Source organism: Stylophora pistillata, chromosome 7, assembly GCF_964205215.1.
Source record: "Stylophora pistillata chromosome 7, jaStyPist1.2, whole genome shotgun sequence".
Classification (NCBI taxonomy): Eukaryota; Metazoa; Cnidaria; class Anthozoa; order Scleractinia; family Pocilloporidae; genus Stylophora; species Stylophora pistillata.
In genome coordinates, this window is record NC_142525.1 from 1,222,501 (window position 1) to 1,234,235 (window position 11,735).

Here is an 11,735-nt window from a genome sequence, read left to right on the forward strand (position 1 = left end):
GCCGCTCAATAAGGGTAAATCGCCGGAGTGATATCATATATTTCACAGGTTAAAATAAAAATTTCTTTGTCGCTCCGGCAGCCGGCTTGGATTACATCTAATGAAATTTTTTCCACACCGCGTTCTTTATATTTTAATGAAGATCGTCTTTGACTCTTCTTTGTGATTTGTTAGAATAGTTCAAGCTTTTGAACGTAAATCGCTTCTTTGTCTTGGTTTGGCCAAATAAATTGAATTGAGAAATATTTGCTCTCACAGCTGAAATCTATGATGTAAGTCTTTCTTTGCGGGTTAAATTAAACCAGGCCTTGAAAAGGCTCAGAAAACGCTTCATTGAAATTCATAAGAGCCTCAAGTAAACTTTCGCCCTTAAAGGTCATTGTGAGTTGGAATTTGAGGATTTCTGGCGGAAAAATGTACAATAATTTTACCAAGGTTTTTTTTTTTTTTTTTTTTTTTTTTTTTTTTTTTTGAACAATTATCATTTCAGTGATAACAGTTATGGAAGTCGTTTTCTAAAGTTTAGATGGCCATGGTGTCTTGATATCATTCAATGAAGTTCCTTAAATCCCCGTGAAACTCTGAATAGTTTCCGAAAGAGTTACCAATTAAGTTAAGACACTGGTGTGCAAATTCCTAGAATTTTTTTTTTAAGTGATGTTTTAGAGAAATGTTATACCCTCAGGAAACATCTCTTAGACATGGCAGACTAGTGATTATGTTGTTAACACTTTTGATCAATTCTGGAAACAAAGTTGAAATGTTTTAAATTAAATGTACAGCAGTAGGAGTTAATTGAGTTGCTATACTCTTTCAGAACGATACGTGCCTCCTCACCTTCGTAGTAGACCAGGTCCTCCTCATGGTAGAGGGGGGTACCATGATCATGGCTACAACCAGCCAAGGGACTTTCAACCCAGAGAACCCTACAGAGGTTTGCTCGGTTGGATATTAATTGATATCAAATTTGAGTGTATGGGAGTGAGTGATTTCAACTAAGCAATTGTATCCAACATAGTGAAACATCACAAGATCTAATTTGTTTTGATGAAGAGGATGTGAACATGTCAGCTAAGTCTTGCAATGATGTTGCAGATGATAACAAGGCCTGGCAAAAAGTTATTTTATTAATTTTCTTTGATTACTATGTAATATATTGTATCTTCTGTCAGATGGGTATTACCAACAGCAGCCAAACTTCTATGGTGGGTATCCTCCACGAGGGGGTGGACGTCCATACTATGGGGGAGGAGGACAGTACTATGGTGGAGGCAGAGGAGGAGGAAACAGCTGGAGAGAGAGGGGTGACAACCGAGGTCCTCCTCCCACCAGAGGAAGTGGCAATGGTGAGCAGTAATAATATACATGTGCAACAAACACGTCATCAGTAAGCGATTTTGCTGTTTTGTCCTGCCTTAATTTCGTGTTGATTGGAAATATTTTTCTCCCCAGACTACAACAGAGCCACTCAGCCACCACCAGAAGATTGGTCTAAGCTGTTGCCCAAGAATGACCGCATTGAAAGGTAATCACTATAGAAAGGCTGAGCTCTTTTTCTCTGAACACTCAATAGTAGTCCTTCCTACTCTCTGTCATACATCTCTCATAATCGTAGTTCTCTTAGTAGGATTTTGTCTCGAGGAGGGTCCATTCTCCCATGAATAAGAGTCCTTGATTATTCAGAGAACAATCTTTTCCATTTTGTTAGAGGTTTTACAACGCACATGGAAAGCTTTATCTGGGATTGATCCAAATTGGTAATGGCTTTAAAATAAATTATACTTTGTCTTTTAGAGAGCTTTTCAACAAGCACAACACTGGAATAAACTTTGATAAGTATGAAGATATTCCTGTGGAAGCCACTGGACAGGATGTCCCTAAAAACATTGAGTCGGTAGGCTGTCAACTCACTGAAATCAAAATTCTTGATTTGATATCTGTTCAGTTTAGGACAGCTAGTCGATGCGGACAATTAAACTGGACATACCTCAACCACTGCTGATAGTAAACCATAGTGACTAGAAAGAGACATAACGTGTAAAATCTCATTTGATTGTTCAAGTAAATAACATGGAGGAGATTTTTTTTTACTCTCAAGTGTTTATTGAGAGGTGTACTTTGTCAAAGATTATAAAATTTTGTGTGATAAATGTGTTCAAATGTATTGCATGATGATAACAGAGTTCTGTTTTTTGTAGTTTACAGACTGTGAACTAGGGGAAATCTTGTGCAACAATGTTGAGGTATGGTGTACTTGTCTGCTAGTTTGTGCATATTTTTATCTCTGCTATAATAGCCTGTGTTGGTTATGACAGAACTCTTCTCAAGACTAAAAATACATTTGAAGTCTACCATCAATTGAAACTAAAGGAAGCAAAACTGCTAATTAGAGAGAATTTATTTTTTATTTACTCTCTATTTGTAGCTGGCTAATTATACCAAGCCCACTCCAGTTCAAAAGTATGCAATACCTATTGTGAAGAAGAAGAGGGACTTAATGGCATGTGCCCAGACCGGTAAGATTGATTTATCCTTTAACAGTTACAATGGGGATGCTATGAAAAACTGCAATTAAATAAACAGAATAGCCTTTCATTAAAGAACCTCTTTTACCATTAGAAGCAAAGGATATACATGTAAATCTCATATCTCATGGAGTGTTATCGAAAAGAATGATTTGAATTACTTTTATTTCAGGTTCTGGGAAGACTGCTGCCTTCTTGATTCCAATTCTCAGCAGGATTTTTGAGGAGGGTCCTCCTCCCCTACCTGATGTAAGCAGGAGATGCTGTTCTCCATTTTTTTATGGTTGTACATGTATTTGTTTTTTTTTTTTTTTGTCCAATTTTGATATTCAGGAGTTTTATTAAGGGCCGGGCACCAGGTAAATTGACCAGTTGTGAGGACAGTTTTTCCCACCTTGTGGCTGCTTTTGACACGGTTGACCATGTCATCTTATTAAGTTGACTAAACTATCGATATGGCATCAAGGGAAATGCTCTCCATTGGTTTGTGTCCTATTTAAAGGGGTGCAGACAGTTTATCCAAATTGAAAATGCTAGATCATTGTCTGTTGAGTTTCAATGGGGAGTGCCGCAAGGATCAGTACTGGGTCCAATCCTTTATACCTTATATACGGCCCCCCTTGGTGACATAATTCGAAAACATGGCCTTTTAGTTCCACCTGTATGTGGATGATTGCCAAATTTATGTGCCATTTATGCCTAATGATGAATGTGCTGCTCTGTTGAAAATGGAGGCCTGTGCTAAAGAGATCTATGCATGGATGGCATGCAATAGTCTTAGGCTCAATCGCGATAAGACTTAGTTTTTGGTTATACATGCCAAACATCGCCCACAACCACCAATATGTGACATCAAAATAGCTGGTGTCAGGGCAGTTTCAACTGAGTCAGCTAGAAACATAGGAGTAATGTTAATGATGTTATGAATCATGAGCATCAAGTTCAAAATATCTATAAAGTAGCTTTCTTTCACATACGCAATTTATCTAAAATCAGGAAATGTCTTACTCAGAAAGATACCAAAACGTTAGTTCATGCTTTTATAACATCTAACAGTGCTCAAAATTAAAAAAAAAATCCAGGTTATCCCTATTTCAAAACCTGGGCAACCAAAGCCATGAATTTGGTTGCCCTGATGAATCCTTGGTTGCCCGGTAGAAAATCACATGGTGATCAAGCTTGAACTAATCCCATAGTTCTTAGTGTGCGGCAATGGTTTTTGCGGAAGTCTGGGTTTAAGTTGTGGCATATTCAAAATGGTTTCTGTGATCTTGATCACCTCCAGACAAGAAACTTTGTTTTTGTCTCTTACATTTTTGTACCTGGCAATGTTTTATAAAATTTACAGATATCCAAAACACATGAAAACGCTTCGCTGAGGCAAATTATTATTAACTTCACACTACCGGACATTGACAAAACAAAACCATCATGTAGGTCAGGTGCTGTTTATGGTTAATTTATTTTCTATTTTTGGCTGGGTTGTCCGTTGTTTTTTCCCCGGACAACCAGCCTCTTAATTTTTCTAAAAATTGGTTGCCCGGTAAACTATTTGGTCGCCTCAGATGACCGGACGACCGCTAATTTCGAGCACTGTCTAAGCTGGACAATTGCAATTCATTGTTGGCTGAATTGCCACAACATTATTAGATAAGGTTCAGCGGGTACAAAATGCTGCAGGCCGTCTCATCTCCTGCACTCAAAAATATGACCGAATTACATCAGTCCTTGAAGAGCTTCACTGGCTACCTGTAAAGCAACGTATAATCTTTAAAATATTACTATTTACCTATAAGGCCCTGAAAGCGTTAGCACCTCAATACATATCTGATTTTTTAGTACAATGTCAACCACCTAGAGCTTTGCGTTCATCTGATAAGAAACTGTTACAAGTCCCTTGTTTCAAGCTTGAGACTTATGGAGGCAGATCCTTTTGTTGTATAGCTCCATATCTGTGGAATCAGCTTCCGGACACCATATGGCAAGCACTGTCACTTGTGACATTTAAATCCAACCTGAAGACTCAGTTATTTGATAAGTCTTTATTTAGTCATTAGGTTTTTGCTTAATACTTTTAATAAGTTGTTTTTGTCATCTTTATCTTATTTCTTATCCATAGAGCTGCACAGTGCTCTGAACTCTAGCATGGCTGCTATAAAAGTCTTGTATTATTATTATTATTATTATTATTATTATTATTATTACCTGGTTTGACCATCTGAAGGAAAGTTTATCTGATAAAGTTCAATTCAAACTGACTAAAATGAGACACACATGATTCCCTGTTTACTCTGAGTTTTGTGCTTTCGCACTGGTCAGACAGATTTAATGGAAAACATTCCAGTGGGCTAATTCATATACGCTGATCTACATTCAAAAGGGTAGGTGCTGATTGCAATAGGTTGTTGTTATATAATATGCACAATAGGTGAGAAAAAGCGAAAATTACAGTTAATGTGGATATATAAAGGATAATGAGACAATGGGTGTGAGTGTTTTAGCAAAAGTTTATTGTATCAGGGGAGCATAAAGAACAGGTAAGGCTCCCCTGCTACAATAAACTTTTGCTATTACACTCACACCCATTCTCATTATCCTTTATATATCCACATTAACTGTAATTTTTGCTTTTTCTCACCTATTGTGCATATTATATAAAAACAACCTATTGTAATCAGCACCTACCCTTTTGAATATAGATCAGCGTATATAAATTAGTGCACAGGAATGTTTTCCATTAAATCTGTCTGACGAGTGCGAAAGCAAAAAACTCAGAGTAACAGGGAATCATGTGTGTTTCATTTTAGCCAGTTTGAATTGTATTTCGCTCTACACTCGTGTATTGAGCGCTTTCTAGCAGCATTTACAACAGTTTCTCACAAATAAAGTTAAGTTCAAAAAGTTTTACCTGCCTTTGAAAATCAGTTGCCCTCCTGCTGCAAATGTTAATGAAACCCCTGGACATTCCAGCTGGAAAAGTTGTTTTACCTTTAAATTACTTCTCTTTGAATAAAATATTATATTGAAATTTAAATGTTTGTGCCATTTCTCAGGCCCGGCATCAGGGTCGCCGAAAGCAGTTTCCACACTGCCTGGTTCTGGCACCCACCAGGGAACTGGCTTGTCAAATCTTTGAGGAATCTAGAAAGGTAATGGAAGTAATATTTTTTACGTTGTCATTTGTTTTTGCACTGCTATGGCTGACTGTGTTTTCTAATAACCAAATAGCTCCTATTGTGAGAAAAGAAAGAGAACTTGTGCTTCTTCAAGACTTCAGAAACAGTGTTTATGTTATGTGTTCCCTCCTAAGAAGACATGTCCTTTTTCAGTTCTCTTACAGGTCATATGTGCGAGCCTGTGTTGTTTATGGTGGAGCTGATATTGGTGGCCAACTGAAGGAACTGGATCGTGGCTGCCATCTCCTGGTGGCAACACCTGGTCGTCTTGTTGACATGTTGGACAGGGGACGAGTAGGGCTGGACTCTTGCAAGTTAGTAAAGGCATCTGTTATTTCTGAAGTTTTCTCTTTGTGCTATAGATTTACTTAACACATAGCTAAATATACCATTTTGTGGTGCTATGGTTTCTAGTCAAATATTAACAGAATCAAAGGAATGGGTTTTGTTGGAAGAAGAACAAAATTTTCAGAACAGGCATGAATGTATTTGAATTGCAGTGTGGAGAAGATTTGACTGTTTTATCTAAGGCTGAGTGGAAAGGTTATTGATCCTTTTAACAATCATTTGGTTGTTTATCAGGTTCCTTGTTCTGGATGAGGCTGATCGTATGTTGGACATGGGATTTGAACCTCAAATCCGCCGCATTGTTGACCAGGACACCATGCCTAAAGCTGGTGAACGACAGACACTTATGTTCAGTGCCACCTTCCCCAAGGAAATTCAGGTTAGATTTGTAACTGTAACCTGAATATAGAATTGTTCTGCTTTTAATCCTTAGTAAGATCTCTTCAGATCTTCATTTGGTGTGTCCTTTTTTTCTTTCCTAAGCGTGCCTTTTTTTGTGTTTCAGATGCTAGCTAGAGATTTCCTGGTGAATTACATCTTCTTAGCTGTGGGGCGTGTGGGTTCCACAAGTGAGAACATCACACAAAAAACAGTGTGGGTTGATGAATATGACAAGAGGTCATTCTTACTGGATCTGCTGAATGCTTCAGGTTTGATGTGATATTGTTGGGTTGATATCAAGGAAAATTTGAAAATATCAAATATCAAGGAAGAGTTAGAGAATTAGTTCTGAAATTGTTTCTCTATTTTTGATCTCTTCCAGGTCCCAAGTCTCTGACATTGGTATTTGTGGAAACCAAAAAAGGAGCTGATGCTTTGGATGATTTTCTTCACAGTGAGGGCTGGTATGCAACCTCCATTCATGGTGATCGCTCTCAGCGGGAGCGAGAGGCAGCTTTGGGGTCCTTTAAGTCTGGCCGTACACCAATCTTGGTAGCTACAGCTGTAAGTTCACTAACACTGTTATCTGATAAATGAGATGGTTTTGGTTCAAGGTCTCTGGAAGCTTGGGTGACTAATTTGTTTGCTTTTCAGGTTGCTGCTCGTGGCTTGGATATTCCAAATGTGCGCCATGTGATCAACTTTGACATGCCAACTGATATTGAGGAGTATGTCCATCGCATTGGACGTACAGGCCGTGTGGGACATACTGGTGAGGTTACTTAAGTTTTTGGACATGATTCACAAAAAGTGTATTAATTTTCTTGCCAACTACAATGAATTTCCTTTCCTTAGTCATTGTTTGGAGGCCTTTATAGGTTTTTGTTTGTTGATGCTTATTAGGTGTCACACATTGGAGAATTCTCTGGCTACTACAACAAATTCTCTGAAAATTTTCTAGCCAGAGGCTGAAAAACGTTTTTCCTTATGTCATGTACCATTTTCTCTTAACTTGCGCTTGTGTATAATGCAGCAAAGTGATAAGCATCACAGCACCTACAGTTTAATATAATCATTGCAATTGTAAATGCCTAGAAACAGAAATAAATTATAAAAATTGAGGTTCAGTTGCTCAGCTCCAAAACAAGCACAAATGTCTTGTTCAGTGCTAAATATCCTTCCTTCGTGTTTTTAGGCTTAGCCACTTCATTTTTCAATGAGAAGAATCGGAATGTGGCCAAGGACTTGGTTGAGCTGTTGAGTGAGAGCAGGCAGGAAGTGCCAAGCTGGCTGGAGTCTATTGCCTTTGAGAGCCACCAGAATTCAGGCAGGAGCCGTGGAAGGAGGTATAACATATATCTTAGTTTTTACATTTGATAATAACAGACATGTCTCGCATTTTAAGGACCCAAAATGTCATTCTCCAGATTGGCATGTCTAAGTTTTATATTTGGTACAGATCACTGTAGGCCATGTTTGGCCCAATGCTTTTTTTAGGCTAACCATTGGTGAGAACAGGTTGTCGTTAACTCTCTGGAGAAATTGAGGTAATATGTAGGTTTACCCTCAGGAACTATTTCCTTTATGAATATCAACACTTTTAGTCACATTTATAACATGTCTAAACCTTCTCCAAGTGTTCAGCCTAATGTCCCACAGATATGTGAGGTGTTTATCTTTTGTTTACAGAGGTGGCATAAATAGAAGCAACCCAAACAATTTTTAGCAGTATGAATAGTATTAACATTGAATGACCTCTCTTTCTCTAACTTTTTTTTTTTTTTTTCAACAGCAGGCACTCAGCTGGTGGCTTTGGGTCCCGTGATTACAGGCAGCAGCCTCATCACCGTGGGGGTGGGGGTGGAGCCCACTATGGTTATGGGGGAGGAGCAGGTGGTTACTGGAATCCAAACCGCTATTCTGGTGGCAACGCTTCTCAGGATTGGTGGAACTAGCTGCTACATGGCTTTCACAACAAGTTCTTGTCTTTTCTTTGTTTGTTGATATTACAGGAATTTACTGCATTTGTTTTGCCTTCGATGAAATAAGTTAAATTTGGGACTGTTGCATTGGCAATATCTGGCATCAAATAAAGCATCTTTGAGTGATTGGTGGAATGTTGTTGAAGAAGACTGGTGATGGATTTCAGTCTCAGTGGTTTGCAGTGTGGATCGTCACTGTTACAGGTCAGGTGACTGTGAAAGGTCTCTGGCTGTGAGGTCAAAGCACATGAAAATGTGCAGTGTTATTCGATGTTGAACTCTCTCAACTGTTCATGATTTTTAAGAAACTCTTTAAGGAGCACCATGGAGAAAGTCAGTTGGCTTACTCAGTTTGTTCAGACTGTTGCTTACTAACATGCCATTTATCTCCTGTTGTTGTTGGGTTGTTGTTTTTTAAGTATGGTCAAGAATTACCAGTCCAAGTTGTTGAAATGTCAAGTTCAAGCAACACATGATAGAATAGGCAGATTATGGAACACAACAATCTGAGTATTTATATATCTTTGGCGACGCTATGAAAGTTATGTTTAAGGTTGTTCTATGCATAGTGACACAGATATGATAGTCATCAACTTGAAGTTTATTTGAACCAAGAGATCTTATAGGGGGCCACTTGTAGAGGCAAAAAAGATCCGAAGTTTTATGAAAGCTCCATATTGATAGTTTGAACTTGGCCATTGTGTAAAGGTCCAAGTTTACTTGTGGCTACTTTCAGAAATTTTTGTTTTATTTCCTGCTCAGTGAAAAAAGCTTTTCTCTGCACTCTAAACCATTGATTTCCAACAGCTCTTAAATTTTTTTTTCAGATTATTATCATAACTAGCTTATAATGTGTTACACAGTAAAAGAAAATATAGTTGAATTAGTAACCTCTGTGTAACGTACCCCTCCCCTCCAAAGGAGAACCATATCTCCTTGTGGGGGAGGATACGGCTACACTAAGGCTATTGAATTAGTTGCAATTACAAGAAACAAAGTGGATAAAGGTAATCATAGTGGACTCCACAATTTAAGATACATCCCAGTTAACTCAACATGGATATTTTAGTATGAGTACATATATACCTATTTACAATACCATTAGGTTAAACGTTCAAATCAGTTCAAATGAGTGTTCTCCTCCAGGGATTCAAATGCACTCAAAAAAATGCTGCATCTGAAAATCTCTTGTATTTATAGGTGACCATGGCCCTTGTCACAAATTTCTGAATTTATACTGAAAGAAAATGTAATATATCTTTAAGAATTAGTTTAGAAACTTGCCAAAAAAAATATCTAATTAAAAAAAAAATTATGAGAAGGACACTTTGTGAACATCAAGAGAACTGTTCACAAGGTTATAGTTGTACAGTAGTTACTCATTTCTTTGGTTGAAGAAAGAAACAGATAGTTTTTATTGTAAATTTTGAGTTTCACAGTGTGTATAAGGGCCATTTACAAACACATTTTAGTCATACTGAGATAATGTTATTTTGTAATACTACAGTTGTCCACTGAAGAATTGTTTTGTAATATTGCAACCATCTGCTGAACTAAGAAAACTTATGTCGCCAAAATATTTAAGAATCTCATAGTAAGTATCAGGAGAGAAGTGTTCCCGTTTTGAAAAAAAGCACTAATTCTTAAACAAGTAATTTTAAAAGATATTTTATTTACAAAAATCTTGCGTGGTTATCTAAATGCATTGTCATGCAAGCAAAAGTGAGCAAATTTCCATTCATGAAGTCCAAGTGAAATAAGTTTTGTATGGACATGAGATAACCAGCATCAAGTAGTCCAGAAGTAAGTGGAATTGATCACTAGAAAAGAAATAGTTGTTTAAGTTGGAAAGTCGTTGTGACCAAAACTTAGCCTATTTTGATATTTGATGACGATCATCTTGGATTAGGAATTTGCAGCTTGTGAAACTGTTGATACAAAAGCTGAGAACATGTAATTTATTCTGATGATCTGAATTTTTGGTGCATTGCAGAAACGATAAGATGGGAAACGTTTGTTTCCCTTTTCTTTTTATAAATGTGTCATCAGTTAGTAAACAACTTTGGGTTAGGGTATGGTTTTCAATGCAATCATGCTTTGATGCAACTCTAAATTCTTAATCATAGTACTGTTAACAGTATCTAAGATATTTATTTTCTTTGATGAACGGGAAAAGAACAGCAAAGGAAGTTATAAACCAGGCCACAGCAAGTAGCCTTATGAAAATGTATTATTTACATAGACCTTAAGGAAATCTTAACGTAGCTATAATTTTGATCGAAGCTAACTTTGTTCCATAGGTGCTTGCGTGTTGCATAGAAGAATTGCGTGACAGCTGGTTGTCATGTTATCACCTACAACCTTATGACAACATTCCTAGCTTTTGAATTCAGGCTGCTTTGGAACAAAATTAACTTAAATCTCACTAGTTAACCTCACAAATCTATGAATTGTGCTCTTAGAAGGCAGCATGTTTGATCAAGACATGCTGTCCATGCAGTAACTTGAATTCATTATTTTAATTTGTTGTTTTAAAAATAGGTTGTTTCAAGGGGAGAGTTAACTGCCAAGGCAGTCAAGTTATTTGTATTTGATGTCAGAAGCCAATAAATTATGACCGTTATAGTGGTAATTGAGTTTGTAATGTTACGGAAAACCACCGAATAATCTGTTTCTTGTGCAGCTAGGCTTGTAACAAGCGAACCCCTCATCCACCGGTAAATTGAATCGGCATTTAGCGGATAACTGTATCAGGTGGACAGACTCCAAATTTATCTCCTTTTGTCGTATGAATCAGTAATAAGTGGACAAGTCAGCGCGTAATATTCGTGTGTGTGTGTGTGTGTTTTCTTAAGAGGACAGCCTCCTAGAGCTTTTCCTATCAATTCACAAGGAATAGAACTACGCTTAAACAAATTTTTAATTTTGAGAAGAGTTCGCGACACAGTCTCCCAGCCCCTTCTCCTGAGTCCTCTGGCCCATTCCACGAGAAGTTATTGGGGAGAAGAATGGAGAGAAAAATCTATACATGATGAGAGCAAGAGGGGAGAGGAACTAATTGCAGGACTTTGTAAACAAAGTAGGCAGGGAGAAGCGTGTCATCCTAGTTGAGGTCACTTTTGTTATTAGCAACAGCTTCCGTGCAGCTGATACGAATCTGTACTTTGTTTCCCCCTTGAAGGTCACGCTATCAGAGGAAACTTAACAGTAGTCGCCATGACCTTTTTCTCCTCTCTTTTTTCTCCTCTCGCTCTTAAAACCTTTGACCCCTCAGTGACTACAATCTAATTTCTTACAATATCATCACTGAATCAAACATGAGG

At 37.6% G+C, this 11,735-nt stretch overlaps 1 protein-coding gene across 2 annotated transcripts in view; it reads left to right on the forward strand.

The window, feature by feature from the left end:
• LOC111328422 (ATP-dependent RNA helicase DDX3X) overlaps window positions 1-11,040 on the forward strand; it is an 11,610-nt gene extending 570 nt beyond the window's left edge. The window contains exons 3-17 of one of the 2 annotated variants that reach the window (XM_022932847.2): window positions 818-934; window positions 1,173-1,346; window positions 1,453-1,525; window positions 1,795-1,894; window positions 2,199-2,243; window positions 2,426-2,516; window positions 2,698-2,774; window positions 5,579-5,674; window positions 5,855-6,015; window positions 6,284-6,428; window positions 6,555-6,699; window positions 6,813-6,994; window positions 7,085-7,202; window positions 7,626-7,776; window positions 8,223-11,040. In XM_022932847.2, coding sequence (XP_022788582.1) covers window positions 818-934; window positions 1,173-1,346; window positions 1,453-1,525; window positions 1,795-1,894; window positions 2,199-2,243; window positions 2,426-2,516; window positions 2,698-2,774; window positions 5,579-5,674; window positions 5,855-6,015; window positions 6,284-6,428; window positions 6,555-6,699; window positions 6,813-6,994; window positions 7,085-7,202; window positions 7,626-7,776; window positions 8,223-8,385 — 1,838 coding nt within the window. In that variant the 3' untranslated portion in view covers window positions 8,386-11,040. The remainder of the gene's footprint in view (window positions 1-817; window positions 935-1,172; window positions 1,347-1,452; window positions 1,526-1,794; window positions 1,895-2,198; window positions 2,244-2,425; window positions 2,517-2,697; window positions 2,775-5,578; window positions 5,675-5,854; window positions 6,016-6,283; window positions 6,429-6,554; window positions 6,700-6,812; window positions 6,995-7,084; window positions 7,203-7,625; window positions 7,777-8,222) is intronic. The other variant, XM_022932848.2, reaches the window with a different exon arrangement.
• The last annotated feature ends 695 nt before the right edge of the window (window positions 11,041-11,735 follow it).